Here is a 17,725-nt window from a genome sequence, read left to right as displayed (position 1 = left end):
CTGAGAGGCGCCATCATTCTCATTTCACCCGTCACTTTCAGACATGGGAACAGAAAATGAATTTCAGAACTTCATGTCCCCTCCTGCTTTTCCCTGAGCAGGACTTCCAGTTCCCCAGCCAGATGGGGTCACATTGCTGCAGAAAAGTGAAGAGCTTTGGAATGAAGATCTCCCGGACTTCAAGGAGATTCAGAAAACGTCCAGTGCAGGTGGGAAATGAGTGGGAGCTAGCATTCCAGCAACAAAGTCAGCCCTGGGATTCTAACTCAGACAAGCCAGCACTGGGCAAGGGCTGAGAGGGGAACCAGGCACTCAGTGCACCCAGTTTACTATTCTGTGGTGTGGAAAGCACAGGACTTGAGAAGCAGGTGGCACCCAGGAAAGCCTGTTCCCCTAAGTTTGAAATTTAGTTATCTTAAAAAAAGGTATAACTGAATTATGAATGTTTATGATTTTATCTTTATTTTATTTTTTTTGAGATGGAGTCTCGCTCTGTCACCCAGGTTGGAATGCAGTGGCACAATCTCGGTTCACTGCAGCCTCTACCTCTCAGGTTCAAGCAATTCTCCTGCCTCACCCTCCCGAGTAGCGGGGATTACAGGTGTGCCACCACCATGCCCGTCTAATTTTTATATTTTTAGTAGAGACAGGGTTTCACCGTGGCCAGGCTGGTCTTGAACTCCTGACCTCAAGTGATCCACCCACCTTGTCCCCCCACAAGGTGTTGGGATTACAGGCGTGAGCCACTGTGCCTGGTCTATCTTTAAATTCCTATCTGAATTTGTTTAGGTTTTTTAAATAAAAATCTTTTTTTTGAGAGACAGGCTCACCATGTTGCCCAGGCTGATCTCGAACTCCTCCTGGACTCAAGCTATCCTCCCACCTCAGCATCCCAAAGTGCTGGGATAACAGGCATGAGCCACATGCTTGACCTGAATTTTAACTGCAGTTAATTATCACTTAACCAGCGAATTCACACAGGAGAAATCCCCTGGCCGGGCACGGTGGCTCACACCTGTAATCCCAGCACTTCGGGAGGCCAAGGTAGGTAGATCAGAAGGTCAAGAGATCAAGACCATTCTGGCCAACATAGTGAAACTCCATCTGTACCAAAAATACAAAAATTACCTGGGCATGGTGGTGCGTGCCTGTAATCCCAGCTACTTGGGAGGCTGAGGCAGGAGGATTGCTTGAACCCGGGAGGTGGAAGTTGGCAGTGAGCTGAGATCACGCCACTGCACTCAAGCCTGGGTGACAGAGCAAGGCTCCATCTCTACTACAAAAAAAAAAAAAATTCAACCACCTTAGGAAGCCTTTCATTTATGTATTTCTAGCATGTACTTAGTGTTGCACATGGGAAGGGCTAACAGATGCTGACAGAGTGAACAACTTATTTAAGCTTATCTATTTTGTGTGTGTGTGTGTGTATGACAGGGTCTCACTCTGTTGCCCAGTCTGGAATACAGTGGCATGATCACAGCTCACTGCAAACTCCAACTGCCAGCCTCAGCCAATCCTCCCACCTCAGCCTCTTGAATAGCTGGAACTGCAGGCTCACACCACCACACCCAGCTAACTTTTGTATTTTTAGTAGAGACAGGGTTTCGCCATGTTGCTCAGGCCAGTCTCAAACTCCTAGACTCAAGTGATCCACCTGTCTTGGCTGCCTACATTGCTGGGATTACAGGCATGAGCCACCATGCCCAGCCAAAATTTTTTTTTTAAGGGAAGGGATCTTGCTATGTTGCCCAGGCTGGTCTCAAACTCCTCAGCTCAAGCAATCTGCCCACCTCAGCCTCTGAAAGTGCTGGGATTACAGGCATGAGTCACCATGTCCAGCACACTTTAATATTCACTATGGGCCCTCAAAAGGAAATGTTTGTGGGGCCATCAAAAGCAAATGTCTCTTGAACCTAGTCACCTGGGGGGACAAGTGTGGGAAAGTACACCTGTGTTCCCATGAGAACCACTCAAGAGGAGCAGAAATCTTGTTTTGCTATTTCCTTAATTGCTACTAGGGCTGGGATTTTTTTCATGTTTATTGGCCCCTCTACATTTTTTTCTTTAAAAAAATTCACAAAGCACGTTTATATTTGTTAGCTCTTTTGATTCTTCCTATGATAGTGTGAAGACAGGGACAAAACGCTGCCATTTTACACTCCCAGATCTAACAATAGCTACCAAGTAATTAAGCCATGCGTTTCTTCTAACCTTCGCAATATCACTACGAGGTAGTTCTTACTATCCTCATTTTACAGATAAGGAAACTGAGGCTAAGTGACGCTGGTGGACTTGCCCAAGGCCACACAGCTGGTAACAGGGACTGGCAGTCACTTGAGTCCTACATCAGTACCTTTGCTACTACAGCAGCTCCTCCCCTTTCTAGAGGCCAGGATGAAAAGATGCTGGTGTCAGTGGGGGGCACGAAGGTCCACCCAGTCCCACACATGCAGAGAGGCATCATTTGTTGCTGATAACAAAGTCCTTGGTCTGCAGGGATGCCAGGTGTGGGTGGTGACCAAAGGAGCAGGGTCCATCCCGTTTCCATCTAGGAAGATGTGACCTCTGTGAGTGAAGAGAGGTTCTACTTGGCTCCGTGTTCCATCCCAAGATGTGGCATCATAGACCTGGACTGTACCATCAAAACCTGAGAATACAGAAAAGAGAGGCTTGACAATGAATCCGTAATTTTATTTTAAAATAATTTTCTTTCTATTTTTAATAGAGATGGGGTTTCACCATGTTGACCAGGCTGGTCTTGAACTCCTGGCCTCAAGCGATCCTCCCATCTCAGCCTCCCAAAATGCTGGGATTACAGGCACCCAGCCCCTAAAATACTTTTTATAATTTGTTCTATGGTACCAAAACAGGCTATTGGATGAGGAATCAAGGCACTTAAAAGGCTAACCATGGGCAAGTAGCATGTACCCTCAGTGTTGGCAGCTGATGACTCCCTGGGGCATGTAACCATGCGCATCTGTTGTGCACCTGTTATGCATGAGGCTCGAAGGCTAATTCTGGACAAGTATTAGCTCTTTTAATCCTCAGAACTGTATGACACAGATACTATTATTTTCCCCAGGAAACTGAGGCTTAAGAGACTTCTTCAAACATTTTCAAGTTGCCCCAGAGTCCAATCCCCTACCTCTGGGTCCCTTTCAGCAGATGGCCTTGTCTCCTACTTGATGGGGGAAACAGAAGCCTTTGGAGAGAAATATCCTCATGTCCCTGCACGATCTAGCTGCACGCACTTATCCCATCCTGCCATCTTGGTACTGAAGAGCAAGCCCCTCTACCTGAGCTTGGCTCTTCTGTTCTTTCTGGATCCTGGCATTTCTAATCATCCTTTCTTGCTCTCTTAATGATTTTTTTCAACCCCCACCTGCCTCGACGGATCCTTCCTGTTGGCTTTTAGATACCCACATTAAGTACCCCAAGCAACTAGCTACCACCAGACCAGAACCAGGGGCCTGCTGACCTAGCTGGCTTGCTACTTTTTTTTTTTTTTTTTTTTGAGACAGAGTCTTGCTCTGTCCCCAGTCTGGAGTGCAGTGGCGTCATCTCAGCTCACTGCAACCTCTGACTCCCAGGTTCAAGTGATTCCCCTGCCTCAGCCTCCGGAGCAGCTGGGACTACAAGCGTGCACTGCCACACCCGGCTAATTTTTTTTATTTTAGTAGAGACGGGGTTTCACCCTGTTGGCCAGGATGGTCTCGATCTCCTGACCTTGTGATCCGCCTGCCTCAACCTCCCAAAGTGCTGGTATTATAGGCGTGAGCCACCGCGCCCGGCCAGCTTGCTACATTTCAAAAGGCAAGTGGGCTGAGAAGTACCATTGAGGTGCTGTCCCTGCTGGTCTTTTTTTTTTTTTTTTTTTTTTTTCTTTTTGAGACAGAGTCTCGCTCTGTCGCCCAGGCTGGAGTGCAGTGGTGCAATCTCAGCTCACTGCAAGCTCCACCTCCCAGGTTCACGCCATTCTTCTGCCTCAGCCTCCCGAGTAGCTGAGACTACAGGCACCCGCCACCATGCCCGGCTAATTTTTTGTATTTTTAGTAGAGACGGGGTTTCACCGTGTTAGCCACTGTCCCCTCTTCTTTCTGACCCAGCCCAATGTCTGTCCCAGTGTCTTACTGTCTGCACGCCCCTCCACCAGCCTGAGACCTGAATTCCTGCTAGGCGAGGAAAGGCCGGCTGCCAGTGTGTGCAAGTTTAGTAGCCAGGGTGGGAAACGGCCTGCCACTGAAGAACCTGCAAAGTTCGAATTTCTCTGTGAGCAACTTGAACTTCTGGAGCCAGGTTTATCATGGTGCTGAAGGCTCCTTCCTGAGCACCCAACAGTCCCCTGGAAGAAAGAGATCAGATAACAAGACAAAATCCTGCTGGGCAGTACCTGAGATGGCCAAGCAATTCTTCAGGCCTGGGGCCCAAGTCACTCGCAGCAGCTCTGGGTCAGGGCTAGGTATGGATACTGGGCACTGGACTGAGCTCACAGGATGGCAGAGATCCCGGGGATCAAGAAGACAAAGACGCCCATCTGAGCCAAGGCTGGCAATGCTGGGCCCAGGGCCCTGGCCCCAGCTCCCAACTTCAGCACACCATCTCTCTCCACCAGACCCAGGGCCAGGGCTGCGATTCTCCAACGGTGCCCACTTCTGGCGGGTGTCAACAAGCCCCAGCTGGCCTGAAGCACAGCAGAAGGCAAAGGTGTCTGCATCTAGGACCTGCAGGCTACTCAGCTCCTCACTGTCACTGACATCTGGAAGACCGAGAGCAAAGGAGACAAGCGGCTGGAGGCAGATGGGTCTGGCAATTTGGCAGGGCTGGCTGGTCACAGGTCCCTTCCCACCAGTCCCAGGCAGAATAAATCACATCTCCCTTCCCACTCATCTCATCATTGTCTGCTCAGCTGGTTGGGTGCTGGTCCCTGGGACTGCCTAATCCTGCCCCAGCATAGGAGCCCTTAGAGGCCAGGGCTCACCTCTTATTCACCGTGTATCCCCAACACCTGGCACAGAGGGTTGAACTCAGTTTCTATAGTGGCTGAGTTGGGCTGGGGGGTGATGCCGGCTGGAGCAGTGAGCAAGGGGCAAAGTACCACGGTACCTGAGGTGTACGTGGTCTTCCGGGACTCCAGATCAACGACCTGCAGACTGCGGAGCCTCGCCCCATGGAGGACTCTGGGTGCCACTGCGGAGAAGACGGCCACCCTAGGCCAGAGACTCTCCTCTTTCTCGTGCACAGCAATGGTGCTGACAGCTTTAATGACATCTAGGGGAAAACGAAAAGAGAACTTTAGTGAAGGTCTGAAACATGACAGGCCGCCAGCTGCCTTCCCCTGTACCTTGAGAAGGACAAGGAAGAAAAGGAGCGGCCGGTTGGCGAGAGATGATGTTGCGACATAACCACTCCGGCTTATGTTTACATTTCTGAAACCATCAGAAACATTTCAATTTCTTTATTATTTGTCTTATAAACTGTATTTTGCAAGTGGAAGATAATGCCATCTCAAAACCCAAAAAGCAATTCTGGCTTTTTATACTTTTATGGAGAACAGGTAGAAGACAAGAAAAGGAATGAGCACGCTGCTGATGTCACTTACCCCTTCAGCGACAAGTAACAGGTACAGAATTCACGAACTGATATTATTTCTTCAAAAACATGTTCCATGACCTCGAGTGACTTGCTAAAGCCTAGCAAGTACAGGTCACGTTACAGATGTCATTGTCTTGTAAGGTGGACAAGAAAGTCCACATCTTTTTTACACTGAATGGAACATCCTTGGCTTTGAGTCAAGTTTTGTTTTGGTTCTTTTATTTTTTTGAGACAGAGTCTCACTCTGTTGCCCAGGCTGGAGTCCAGTGGCACAATCTCAGCTCACTGCAGCCTCCGCCTCTCAGGTTCAAGAAATTCTCCTGCCTCAGCCTCCTGAGTAGCTGGAATTACAGATATGCACCCTCATGCCCAGCTAATTTCTTTGTATTTTTAGTAGAGATGGGGTTTCGCCATGTTGCTCAGGCTGGGCTCAAACTCCTGGTCAGGCGACCCACCTACCTCGGCCTCCCAAAGTGCTGGGATTACAGGCATGAGCCACTGCGCCCAGCCAAGTTTTAGTTTTTATTTGGTTGTCTCCACCTGCTTGGTTAGCAGGCAGGTTCTCTTCTCTGTATTCTACATCTGAGGCTTCTCTTAATATACGCTTAATGCTGCCAAAGAGGTGAGAGCTCACCTGAGCAGCCTAAGCTCTGCCCTTGCCACTGCCCCTGCCTAGGGAGAGTAGTTCTCTGGATGAACTCAATTCCTGGAGCAGGTTACAGGAAGCTCCATTTGGGGCTTGGATGCCATGCTATGGTTGCTAATTCACCTTATCTGCATTAAAGTAGATTAATTCCCACCTGGCTCTGAGTCTACTTTTTTTTTTGGAGACGGAGTTTTGCTCTTGTCGCCCAGGCTGGAGTGCAGTGGCATGATCTCGGCTCACTGCAACCTCCGCCTCCCGGGTTCAAGCGATTCTCCTGCCTCAGTCTCCCCAGTAGCTGGGATTACAGGTGCCTACCACCACGCCCGGCTAATTTTTTGTATTTTTAATAGGGACGGGTTTCACCATGTTGTACAGGGTGGTCTTCAACTCCTGAGTTCAAGTGATCCACCCAGCTCAGCCTCCCAAAGTGCTATGATTACAGGCATGAGACTGTGCCCAGCCTGAGTCTACTTCTTAACTGGCTCAGATTAGGGGACAGGGGTGTATGAGTCACACTTTCCTAGAACCCAAACCCCATCAAGTCAAATTCACTCACCACTGTCCTCTGCAACCTGCCACACCTGCAGGTAACAACCTGGAAGGCCACTGGTAACCAACAATCTATTCAGAAAAGACAGAAAATCAGTCCAGACCATGGGGAGCTTATCCACACAGGTCCCTTCCCCTTCCCAGCGCACTTAGCTTGGGACTCCACTTCCCATATCAGGACATCTTACTGCAAGATCATCAAGGCCAACCACCCTCACTTCACAGATAAGGAGCAGGCTCAATCCACTTCAGGGAGACTGAGCCCAAGCTTCCATGTGTCATGATGGTCACCTCCAGAGGACACCAGTATGGGGCCAAACACAACCTGACCCAGAGACTCTTGGCCTCTCCCAACTGAGCAATTATCACCCAAGAGCAACAGAAGAGCATCTTTCTGTCCCGTATCTATTCCCTGGAGCAACTCCGGTAGACCTGTTGCTTACATTAGTCAAAGGGCTCTGGGGGGCTATGAAGCCACAGCAGTGGTTTCTTTGTATTCTGAATCTGTGTGTATCTGTGTGCACACACTTGTGCACTCACATGTGCCCGTGTGCTGAGGGGGTGGGAATGGAGATGAGGAGGCAGAATACCCCCAGGCATTTGCAGCCATCCCATTCCATCCTGTGTGGATGGCTGGATCACAAAATTGACCATACCTGGTATGTGGCACGTGCTTTAGATCAAAGATAGACCTGTCTGAAAATCCTCCATGGCGCACTTTGAAATCTCTTTCTGGGAATAAGCCCTAAAATACAAAGGAGTAGCCATTCAGAGCCAGCTCTTCAAATGAACATTTCAGAGGAACTCTAAGTGAGGAGTCAGGTCCTAGCCTGGCAGGAGGCCATGGAAGCCACTCAGCTGGTGAAAGGGTGTTGGTGTCCTGGTATTTGGCAATGTTGGTCTCAGCTGCCTACACATACAGCTTCCTTTTTCCTTTGCACATCCAAAACCCTTCTCCTAGCCTTTCAATAGCCCCTTTTACTACAGCACAAGCATTATACTCCAGGCCTTCTAGAGAAGCCAGAGAAGCTTAACAGCTTCATCAAAGAGAGCAATGGACACATCCCCATTTCTCCCTCCATTCTCCCGCTGGAAGCCAGGTGGGTTCCTCTAACGATAAAAATTAACAATTACAACTTATCAGTATTCACTGTGTCAGGCGCAGTGTTTAGGGCTTTATCACATTTAATTCTTACAACCTCCTATGATATAGGTACTATAATTATCCCTATTCTACAAATGACACAGCTAAGGCACAAGGAGCTTCAGCCACTTTTCTAAGGTCATACAAGTATTAAGTTGTGAATTTGAACCAAAGTCTGTCTAACCCAAGTCTATACTGTTAGCCACTAGGCTCTACTATCTCCATGTAAGCAACCAGAGGCAAGGGAAAAGGAGGTGGCCATAGAAGAAACAAGGCAAAGCTGGTGGTGAACGGGGAGGTAAATCAGTTCTCACAGCGAGGCTCAGTCTGGGTGAACCCCTGACTCAAGCCTGACTGGAGATGGGGAAGATGAAGAACACTAGGTGCTACCCTATAGCTTCTGTAGCCTCTGAGTTTTATGAGTACAAATTTGGCTTTTTTTTTTTTTAAAACTTTTTTTTTGAGACAGTCTCACTCTGTAGCCCAGGCTGGAGGGCAGTGGCGTGATCTTGGCTCACTGCAACCTCTGTCTCCCCAGTTTAAGCTATTCTCCTGCCTCAGCCTCCTGAGTAGCTGGGACTACAGGTGTGCACCACCACAGCCAGTTAATTTTTGTATTTTTAGTAGAGACGGGGTTTCGCCATGTTGCCCAGGCTGGTCTCGAACTCCCAACCTCAGCTGATCCGCATGCCTCAGCCTCCCAAAGTGCTGGGATTACAGGCGTAAGCCACCACACCTGGTCTTTTTTAACTTTTTAAATTTTGTGAAGAGATGGGCTTGCCATGTTGTCCAGGCTGGACTTGAACTCCTAGGCTCAAGCAGTCCTCCGCCTCAGCTTCAAAAAGTGCTGGGATTATAGGCGTGAGTCACCATGTCAGTCTACAAACTTGGCATTTTTCCTAAGCTTTCCCTCTTGAGATTATAATTCAGTATGTTTGGGAAGCATGCTAGGAATATGCATTTTAGCCAGCACTCCTAATGGCCCTGGTAGGGTGGTCCTCAGGGTACTTTGATAAAAACTGGGCCACATCTGCATGGGATCTAGCCTCTCCCAGGCTGAACAATGTTTTTCTATGTCCTTGTCTAGCCTCTTAGCCTCTTCTCTTCTAAACAATTCGACTCAACTCCATAATATGGTGACGCCCTAAGATAAATTTATTTACTTATTTTTGTGAGATGGAGTGTCATGCTGTTACCTAGGCTGGAGTGCAGTGGTGCCACCTCAGGTCACTGCAACCTCTGCCTCCTGGGTTTAAGGGATTCTCTGGTGCCTCAGCCTCCCCTGAGTAGCTGGGATTAAAGGCATATACCACCACACCTGGCTAATTTTTTTTTTCTTTTTTTTGAGACGGAGTCTCGCTCTGTCACCCAGGCTGGATGCAGTGGCGTGATCTTGGCTCACTGCAAGCTCCACCTCCCAGGTTCAAACAGTTCTTCTGCCTCAGCCTCCTGAGTAGCTGGGACTACAGGTGCACGCCACCACACCCAGCTAATTTTTGTATTATTAGTAGAGATGGGGTTTCACCATATTGGCCAGGCAGGTCTCGAATTCCTGACCTTGTGATCCGCCCACCTCGGCCTCCCAAAGTGCTGGGATTCCAGGCGTGAGCCACGCGCCTGGCCAAATTTGTTTTATTTTTAGTAGAGATGGGGTTTCACCATGTTGGCCAGGCTGGTCTTGAACTTCTGGCCTTGAATGATCTGCCCACGTTGGTCTCCCGCTCCCAAGGTGCTGGGATTACAGGCATGAATCACCGCGCTCGGATTGTTTCTTATTTCATTAAATAATTTAAAACAAAACAAAATAAAAAAGGCCAGGTGCGGTGGTTCACACCTGGAATCCCAGCACTTTGGGAGGCAGGAGGATTGCTTGAGCTCAGGAGTTCGAGACCAGCTTGGCAAGACCCCATCTCTACCAAAAAATACAAAAATTAACCGGGTGTGGTGGCACATGCCTGTGGTCCCAACTACTCAGGATGCTGAAGTGGGAGGATGGCTTGAGCCCAGGAGGCAGAGGTTGCAGTGAGCTGAGATCGCGCCACTGCACTCCAGCCTAGGTGACAGAGTGAGACCCTGTCTCAGACAAAAAAAAAAAAAATTTAAGAAATTTGGGGCCAGGAGTGATGGCTTATGCCAGTAATCCCAGCACTTTGGGAGGCCGAAGCAGGCGGATCTCTTGAAGCCTGGCGTTCGAGACCAGCCTGGCCAACACAGCGAGACCTCATGTCTACAAAAAAATTTAACAATTAGCCAAGCATGGTGGCACATGCCTGTAGTCCCAGCTACTCGGGAGGCTGAGGCAGGAGGATCACTTGAGCCTGGGAGGTTGAGACTGTAGTGAGCCAGGGATCACGCCACTGCACTCCAGCCTGGGTGACAGAGCAAGCCCTTGTCTCAAAACAAAAAGGAATTCAGGAGCAAACACTCAAATTCCTGCCCCTACATGGCCCTTCAAGGTCATCTGCCTGTATGCCTCACTCCTCCCTTGTCCTCTGATGACTAATACCATCCCCTGGACTCCTGATCTATCCTCACCTTCTATTCCTGGAAGCAGGAGCGTGTTCCCTGTGATATTCCCTCATTTTCACCCTCTCCCTCTTCAAGGGTTACTTTCCCATAGCTTGTAACTCTGCTCAAGCCTCTGTGTTTAGGAAACCTTCCCTCAGATCTGTGTTTCCGACTAGCTGCCGCTTTAGCTTCTTCCCTCCCTACATTTCCTGACTCTGCTTCCTCTTCATTTTTAGTCTTTGGGCCTGACCACCACCAGCAAAAATCCTGTAGCAGAGGCCACCAAGAGTTTCCCAATTGCGAGTCTTATGAATGAACTCAATTCCTCATCTGAATGATTTTTTATTTTTTTTTGAGATGGAGTCTTGCTCTGTTGCCCAGGCTGGAGTGCAGTGGCACGATCTCAGCTCACTACAACCTCCGCCTCCCGGGTTCAAGCAATTCTCCTGCCTCAGCCTCCTGAGCAGCTGGGATTACAGGTGTGCGCCACCCCACCTGGCTAATTTTTGTATTTTTAGTAGAGACAGGGTTTCACCATGTTGGTCAGGATGGTCCCGAACTCCTGACCTCATGATCTGCCAAACTCGGCCTCCCAAAGTGCTGGGATTACAGGTGTAAGCCACTGCACCTGGCCTTCAATTCTTCATCTGAATGATTTTATTGGAACTCTAGACAGCTACTAACTCTTTTTTTCTTGAGTTTTCTTCTCTTGGCTTCAGAAACACTGACCTTTTCTGAGAGTCCTCCTACCTCAGAGGCTGTTCTTTCTTAGTATTCTTTGGCGGGGGGGCGGTACTCATCCCTTAAATGTGTTCCCTGAGGTTCCGTCCTCACTATGTTCTCCTCACTCCTTATATACCACACATTCACTAGGTGACTTTAACCACTCTAAGCATTTCAACCACCTTCTATATCCTTAATCGCTCCCTAAATCTATTTCTGATAAAGTATAACCGACCTCCTCCTCTGATAGCCCTCTGTAAACCACGAGACATTCTACAGCATTTATCTCTCTGCATATTTGCCTCCCTCTGTTAGACTAGAAGGGCAGGCCTAGCGCTTTCTCTCTTTCTGGTATCCAGGACAATACCTGGTAGATACCAGGAGCTCCACAAATGTTTAATAAATAAATAAAAGTTGACATACTCAGCATTTATATTTTAAGTTACCTTGTTTTCGTTTACAGAAAGTCTGAGAGGTAATTTCAGATGAAGAATTTCATTCTTTTTCAGGCTTTCATAGCCAGCAACAAAGACTCCTGGAAAAAGAAGCAGAGATAGCTGTCACAAATGGTTAGAAAGATTGCAGACCATGGATAGGTCTATAAACTCCCACCCAATCTCCCGAAGTAAGGATACATTCCTTCACTGTGCAGCCTTGCATGGAGGAATTGAGTATCTGGTTGTGTCTTTTTCAGACAAGGTCTGGCTGTGTCAGCCAGGCTGGAGTGCAGTGGTCCGATCATAGCTCACTGCAGCCTCAACCTCCCAGGCTCAAGTGATCCTCCCACCACAGCCTTCAGAGTAGCTGGGATTGTAGGTGTGAGCCACCATGCTCGGCTAATTTTTGTTTTTTTTGTAGAGACAGGGTTTCCTTGCTCAGGTTGGTCTCAAATTCCTGGGATCAAGCAATCTGCCCGCTGCCTCAGCCTCCTGAAGTGCCCAGCCTGAAGACTTTTTTTGTTAGCCACGCTGGAATGCAGTGTCGTGATCTCAGTTCACTGCAACCTCTACCTCCTGGGTTCAAGTGATTCTCCTGCCTCAGCCTCCCCAGTAGCTGGTGGTACACAGGTGTGCACCACCTCACCCGGCTAATTTTCGTATTTTCAATAGAGACGGGGTTTCACCATGTTGGCCAGACTGGTCTCGAACTCCTGACCTCAGGTGATCCGCCTTCCTCGGCCTCCCAAAGTGCTGGGATTACAGGCGTGAACCACTGCTCCCGGTCAGAGATCTTAATAAGGGGAATATTAGTGCTGATGGGGCATCAAATTGCTCCAAGTGACTCTCGGGTGCCCAGAAGAGTGGGTTGGGTCCCTCTAGGCTTAGCTCCTGAAACCCAGCTCAGGAGTGAGATTCCCTCTCCTTCAGGCCAGGAAGGTATACCACCTTTGTCATCAGTCCATTCAAGGACTCGAGTCGCTCCTGAGAGGTCGAATGCATAGAAATCCTGGTACCTGCATAAAAGGGACATACAATCACACAATGCACAGCACTTCACAGCTCAAAGAACTCCAAGATGGCAGCCGCATGGTTCAGTGGCCCAAACTCTGGAGTCAGGCAGACGTGGGACTGAGTTTACTTCCCATTTTACTCCCTGTTTCTGGGACCAGGCCAGTCCCTTGATGTCCCTGAGCCTCGGTCCTCATGTGTGGACCTTCCAGAGTACCCAGATTTCCCAAGGTTGACGTGAGGAATCAATGAGATCATCTGTGTTCTGAGCTGAACTCAGAGGCTGGCGCAAACTAACTGGGCACTGCGTCTTCACAAGCGCGGCTCTTACTAGTAATCTCACAACTCGCGCACGCAGGAAGGAGCCATTTCCTAGAGATGGTGACCTAGGCCCAGGCGGAGTCCTCCGCGGTGGCGAGCCCCGAGGCCACAGCTGGTCCACTCTGCACCAGGATTCCCAACATGCCTCCACCCACACCCATCCGCCCGCCAGGCCAGCTCCGGGCCCAGCTCCCGTCTCCCAGCCCCGCACGATTTACAAGCGCAAGGAGTCCACCAGCCAGTCGTCTGCAGGATCCATGGCAACGGCCGCTTCCGGCGTCTCACTTCCGCCTGCGAGCCTTCGAGGGGGGGTGGGGGCCGCGCGGCTCTCGCGAGATGTGGGCAGGGCCTCCCGTTAGGGGCGGGGTTAAGAGGCCGAGCTGCGCCCCGGCAGGGGTGGGTTACGGGTTTTCTCCGCGAAAGCTCCGGGAAAAGTGACCTGAAATCGGGACTTTCCCGCTGTCAGCTCCGAGCAGGACCTGAGGACCAAATGATCGCCCGTTTTAGGGCCGGGTGTTTGCAGCCCAAGAAAGGGTCAATGAATGCTCCAAGGCCAGAAATAATACAGGACCGCCCGGTTAAATTCGAATTTCAGAAAAACGGTGAATAATTTTTTTCGTACGAGTATGTTCATGCAATATTTGGTACATTTTATTAGATAAAATTATTGTTTATCTGAAATTCGAATTTAACTGGGTGTCCAGTATTTTTATTTGCTAACGCTGACAACCCTTCTGACGGCCAGAGAAGAGAGGAAGCGGCCGGCGGGGTCTGGATCCCAACTCGGCGCTCCCCTCCAAGCCCGGCGGGGGGATTGAGTAAAGCCCGGCAGTGTAGTGTCTGCAGCCCCCTTTTACTAGCGAGGAAACTAGTGACACTTGCCTGCGCCAGTAGGTAGCAGAGGTGAGAGTAGAACCCCGCGCCTGGCACGAAGCCTGGCATGCAACAGGCGTTATTTGCTTGCTGAATGAATGAGTAGGAGGCCAGAGTCAGTGCCAGGCTGGTGCCATGGCATGGAGTATTCTGGACTTTTTGAGCCAGCCCCATCTCACTGAACACTCTGCCCTCCAGCCCCCTTTCCCTCCCATCCCCTAAAAGATGGGTGGAAGGAGAGGACCAGGCATTGTATGTAAAGAGCAAGGTTTTATTCACCAATTCAACAGGGAAGCAGGAAATACAGCAGGAACATAATCTGTGTCTGCGTCAGCGATATTTCTGGTGACCCAACCAGAAATCACAGTAATGGAGTAACAGAGATTTGAGCTCAGGATTTACATGCAGACGGGGCCATCACCAGGGTCCCATTCAGCACCTTCCCTGGGTGGGCACAATCTAAGCCACGCTGTTGTGTCTGCCCCATTATTGGTGTCATTTCTGCAGTATTTGTACCAGCAGCCTCCTGTACTGAAGAGAAACATACAGAAGAATTGAGCCAGGGAGGGGCTCCTGATAATGATAGGGGCATCCTGCCATTCCTAAGTGCCAGATGTCTGCAGAGGTGGGCACCAGCAGGCTGTCAGCTGAGGCAGGCCCCAGAGCACCCTGAATTGCCTTGGAGGGGTCAGAACACAGCCCCGCCCACCCAGGGTGGCCATGACAGTCAAAGGAAATCATGGAAGGAAATCCAAATACAGTGCCTGGTGCTGGGCTAGTGTCAGTGTCCTCACTCCCCCACCCCAGCTCTGCCCCAGACCTCACTCTGAAGCCCCAGACCTAGGCACTGCTGCTTCTGAGATTCTCTAGTTGGTCTGCATGTGTCAGAGCTTCAAAACCAAGGGCACTAGAGGTGACATTGTTTCCCTTCAGACTCAGCCAGCCCAAGCTCCTAGGCCTTACATCTGAGGTCCTCACGGGCTGCTGGTTCTGTGCCTCAGGAAGTCAGGGATGTTGGTTGAGGCTGGGTTGGACCTTTTCTAGGGAACGCCTCTCCCTTCAAAATGCACACACTATATGCTAGGCACAGTGGGGGACATGAAGGCGAGTCCACAACAGGTGCTGCCAGGGAGCTCACAGACTGGTAAGAGCTCCCATCTGCTAAGGGCTGTCTATGAGCCAGGCACCATGCTGAGCATTTGACATAAATGGTCTCATTTAATGGGAGATGGGCCTTATTATCTTCATTTTATGGGTGAGGAATATTGAGGCTTTAGAGAAGTTAAGGGACATTTCTGAGGTCACACAGCTACTCAGTAGCTAGGTTATGAGCCCAGCACGTTGTAGTCAGAACCCACATTCTACATCACACTGCCTTCTGCACACAGCAGCAGGACCAGGGAGGGTGGTGTGCAGTAAGGACAGCACCAGGAGCAGGGAATGAAAGAGTTGCCACTCAGCTGGGCTATACCTTAAGGCTGGCTTGGCTCCAGCTTTGGAGTCTTGAATCCCATAGGTCAGTAATTGACAACCAATAATGATTTGGGGCCCTCTCCCCCAGCAGACATCTGGTGATGTCTGGAGGTCTTTTCAGTTGTCACGACTTGGTGGGGGGGAAGGTGCTACTGGCATCTAGTGGGTAGAGACCAGGGATGACGCTAAACATCCCATGATGCACACATCAGCTCTCACAAGAAACAATGATTCAGCCTAGAATGTCAAATGTACTGAAGTTGCTAAACCCTACCACTGGATACTGAGGCAGATGAGAGAATGGGAAGAGCTCCAGTCCAGGTGAACAAGGTCCAGAATCTGTCTTGGCTGCTGACTTCTCTTTCCCTCTCTGGGCCTCAGGGTCCCATTCCGGCCACAAGCACACACAGGATACAGCAAAGGTGGACTTGACTAATGCAGCAGGGAACAGCACGGGTGGGACAAGACTGTGTAGACTGGGGGCGAAAGGTCTTGCTCCAAAAGGCTGATGATCCCAGTCTGTTACTTTAGACTGGGTGATGAGTCAGGGGAACTTCTTTCCCTACTTCTTGCCCCATGGGGTCTGCTGGGAAGGTCAGCTTCCTTTCTTTGGACTGTTCCTCCTTTAAGCTCTGCCTCAAGAGGGAAAAGCCTGGAAACCTGGCTTTCTGGGGTCCACACCCATAATGTCCTGGTCAGACAGTCACACCCTAATACAGTACTGGGTGGTAATTCCTCCCATGCAGGATCCAGGGATGGCCCCAGCTGGGCCCTCCTGACATTGGAGCAGGGGCCCGGCTCACCTGGATGTGGGGTGCGGGGCGGCTGAGGCTCACGCCCAGAGCCTTCTTTAGCAGGAGGATCCCGAGCAGATCATGACTCAGCTGCAGTCGCTGGTCCCTCAGGGAGGTGTGGGGAGCTGTCCCCAATGGGGATGGGCTGGGAGGCTCCAGACTCTTCTTGCCCATGAAGTGACCTGGAAAGGAGGTGTCCAGGCACAAGGAAGTCAAGCAGCCAGGATCCTACCTCAGGGGATCTAGTGGGTAGAGACCAGGTTTCCGTTCTTGTGGCAGGAAGATACTTAACCTTCCTCCTCTTGGTCCTTCCACCTCACCAAGGAGCCACAAAGGTGTCTGGGTGGTGGCAAAGCCTGCTGCCTCAGCTTTTCCTGAACAGGTAGAGAGGATGGCACAGCTGGAAGGAGGGTGGGATGGTCCAGGGCCAGGGAGAAACTCTGCTAGTTGTGTGGCCTGCTTGGACAAAGGGCAGGGTAGGAAGTGGAGAGTGAAGAGGTGCCTGGAAAGTGGAGGTGCAGCAAAAACACACCAGTGGTTAGAAGATTCGGTTAAGTCTCGCCTAAGGTAAGGGGCACCGGCTGGCAGTGGGATTTAGGATCTAGCCAAGCCGTGTCTTAAACTGGCTGCGCGACCTTAGCCAAGTCACTGAGCTGTCCGGGTCTCAAGTTCATATCTATTAAATTAGATGAGCTCCAGGGTTTTCCACCGGCACCGACACTAGTGTCCGTGGCTGAGGAGCGGCCAGAGGGTTGAGAAGGAAATGGGGTCTGAACTGGATGAGGGGCGCTTGCTTGCTCCGTCCCCGAAGACTTACCGGTGGCCCAGAGGTTGCCTCGCGGGTGCACTCGTATCTTGCCGGCTCGGCTGCGGGGCTCCGGGAGATCCCAGCTGAGCGGGGCGACGGCGGCAGCGAGCAGGGCGAAGAGCAGGAGGCTGCTGAACAGCCGAGCGCCCCCCGCCCGCCTGGCCATGGCTGTGCCCGGGCCGCGGCTTCGTTCGGGCGCGCTTCCCCGCCGCTCGGCTCCCGGGCTGCCTTCGATCCTTTTAAATCCGCGCCCCTGGGGGCGGAGCCTGCCCTGAGCAGCGGAGCCGTGCCCAGCGCCCGCCGCCCTCCCCGCCGTCCCCACCCTCCCGCTAGGTTACCAGGCAGGGGCACCCCTTTGGGCCGCCCAGAGACCTGCACACCCACACTCTGGCCCGCACGCGGGCACCGCTTCCGCCAGGGGCTTCTGGCGGAAGCCCACCACCTTCAGGCTCCAAGGACCCGGCACCGGACAAACAGGGGCCCGGCCCCAGCGGCGGAGCCGCTTCCCCTGGCCCTGCCTTGCCACTCTGCCACGGCTTTCGGCCAAGTAGGCACTTCAGCCCTCTGAGCCTCTCTTCATGAGGGTAGAGGTCGGGCGGGGAGCTCTCCTCCCAGGTAACAGCCTTTTTTTTTTTTCTTTTTTCTGAGACAGTATCTGGCAGTATCGCGCAGGTTGGAGTGCGGTGGCGCGATCACGGCTCACTGCAAACTCAACCTCCAGGTCTGGGCTCAAGCCTCAGCCTCCCCAGAAGCTGGGACCACAGGCACACGCCTTCATGCCTGGCTTTTTTTTTTCTTCCCGAGAGACTGGGTGTCGCTAGGTTGCCCAGGCTAATAACAGAGGCA

General features: G+C 51.0%; 2 protein-coding genes across 5 annotated transcripts; both read right to left on the bottom strand.

Moving 5' to 3' along the window:
• Positions 1–2,021: 2,021 nt before the first annotated feature.
• On the bottom strand, positions 2,022–13,214 carry WDR73 (WD repeat domain 73). The gene is made up of 8 exons (XM_054450999.2): positions 13,150–13,214; positions 12,548–12,615; positions 11,609–11,697; positions 7,444–7,532; positions 6,795–6,859; positions 5,104–5,268; positions 4,391–4,756; positions 2,022–2,647 (listed from the first exon to the last, which is right to left on the bottom strand). The coding sequence occupies exons 1-8, from the start codon at positions 13,188–13,190 to the stop codon at positions 2,412–2,414; spliced, it is 1,119 nt and encodes a 372-aa protein (XP_054306974.1). The 5' UTR covers positions 13,191–13,214; the 3' UTR covers positions 2,022–2,411.
• Positions 13,215–13,328: 114 nt separating this feature from the next.
• NMB (neuromedin B) lies at positions 13,329–17,391 on the bottom strand. 4 transcript variants are annotated; one of them, XR_010123999.1, is made up of 4 exons: positions 16,889–17,391; positions 16,081–16,253; positions 14,084–14,330; positions 13,329–13,410 (listed from the first exon to the last, which is right to left on the bottom strand). XR_010123999.1 is itself a non-coding variant. In XM_054451008.2 (3 exons), exons 1-3 carry the CDS (start codon positions 17,043–17,045, stop codon positions 14,196–14,198), a joined length of 465 nt encoding a protein of 154 aa, XP_054306983.1. In that variant the 5' UTR covers positions 17,046–17,391; the 3' UTR covers positions 14,055–14,195. The 4 variants fall into 4 exon arrangements, 3 of the variants coding, with proteins under 3 accessions (XP_054306983.1, XP_054306984.1, XP_063508967.1); XM_054451008.2 differs by lacking the exon at positions 13,329–13,410 and having other exon boundaries at positions 14,055–14,330; XM_054451009.2 differs by lacking the exon at positions 13,329–13,410 and having other exon boundaries at positions 14,055–14,335; positions 16,889–17,388.
• Positions 17,392–17,725: the final 334 nt, after the last annotated feature.

Source organism: Pongo pygmaeus, chromosome 16 (assembly GCF_028885625.2).
Source record: "Pongo pygmaeus isolate AG05252 chromosome 16, NHGRI_mPonPyg2-v2.0_pri, whole genome shotgun sequence".
NCBI lineage: Eukaryota > Metazoa > Chordata > Mammalia > Primates > Hominidae > Pongo > Pongo pygmaeus.
This window is presented reverse-complemented; position numbering and strand designations above follow the sequence as displayed.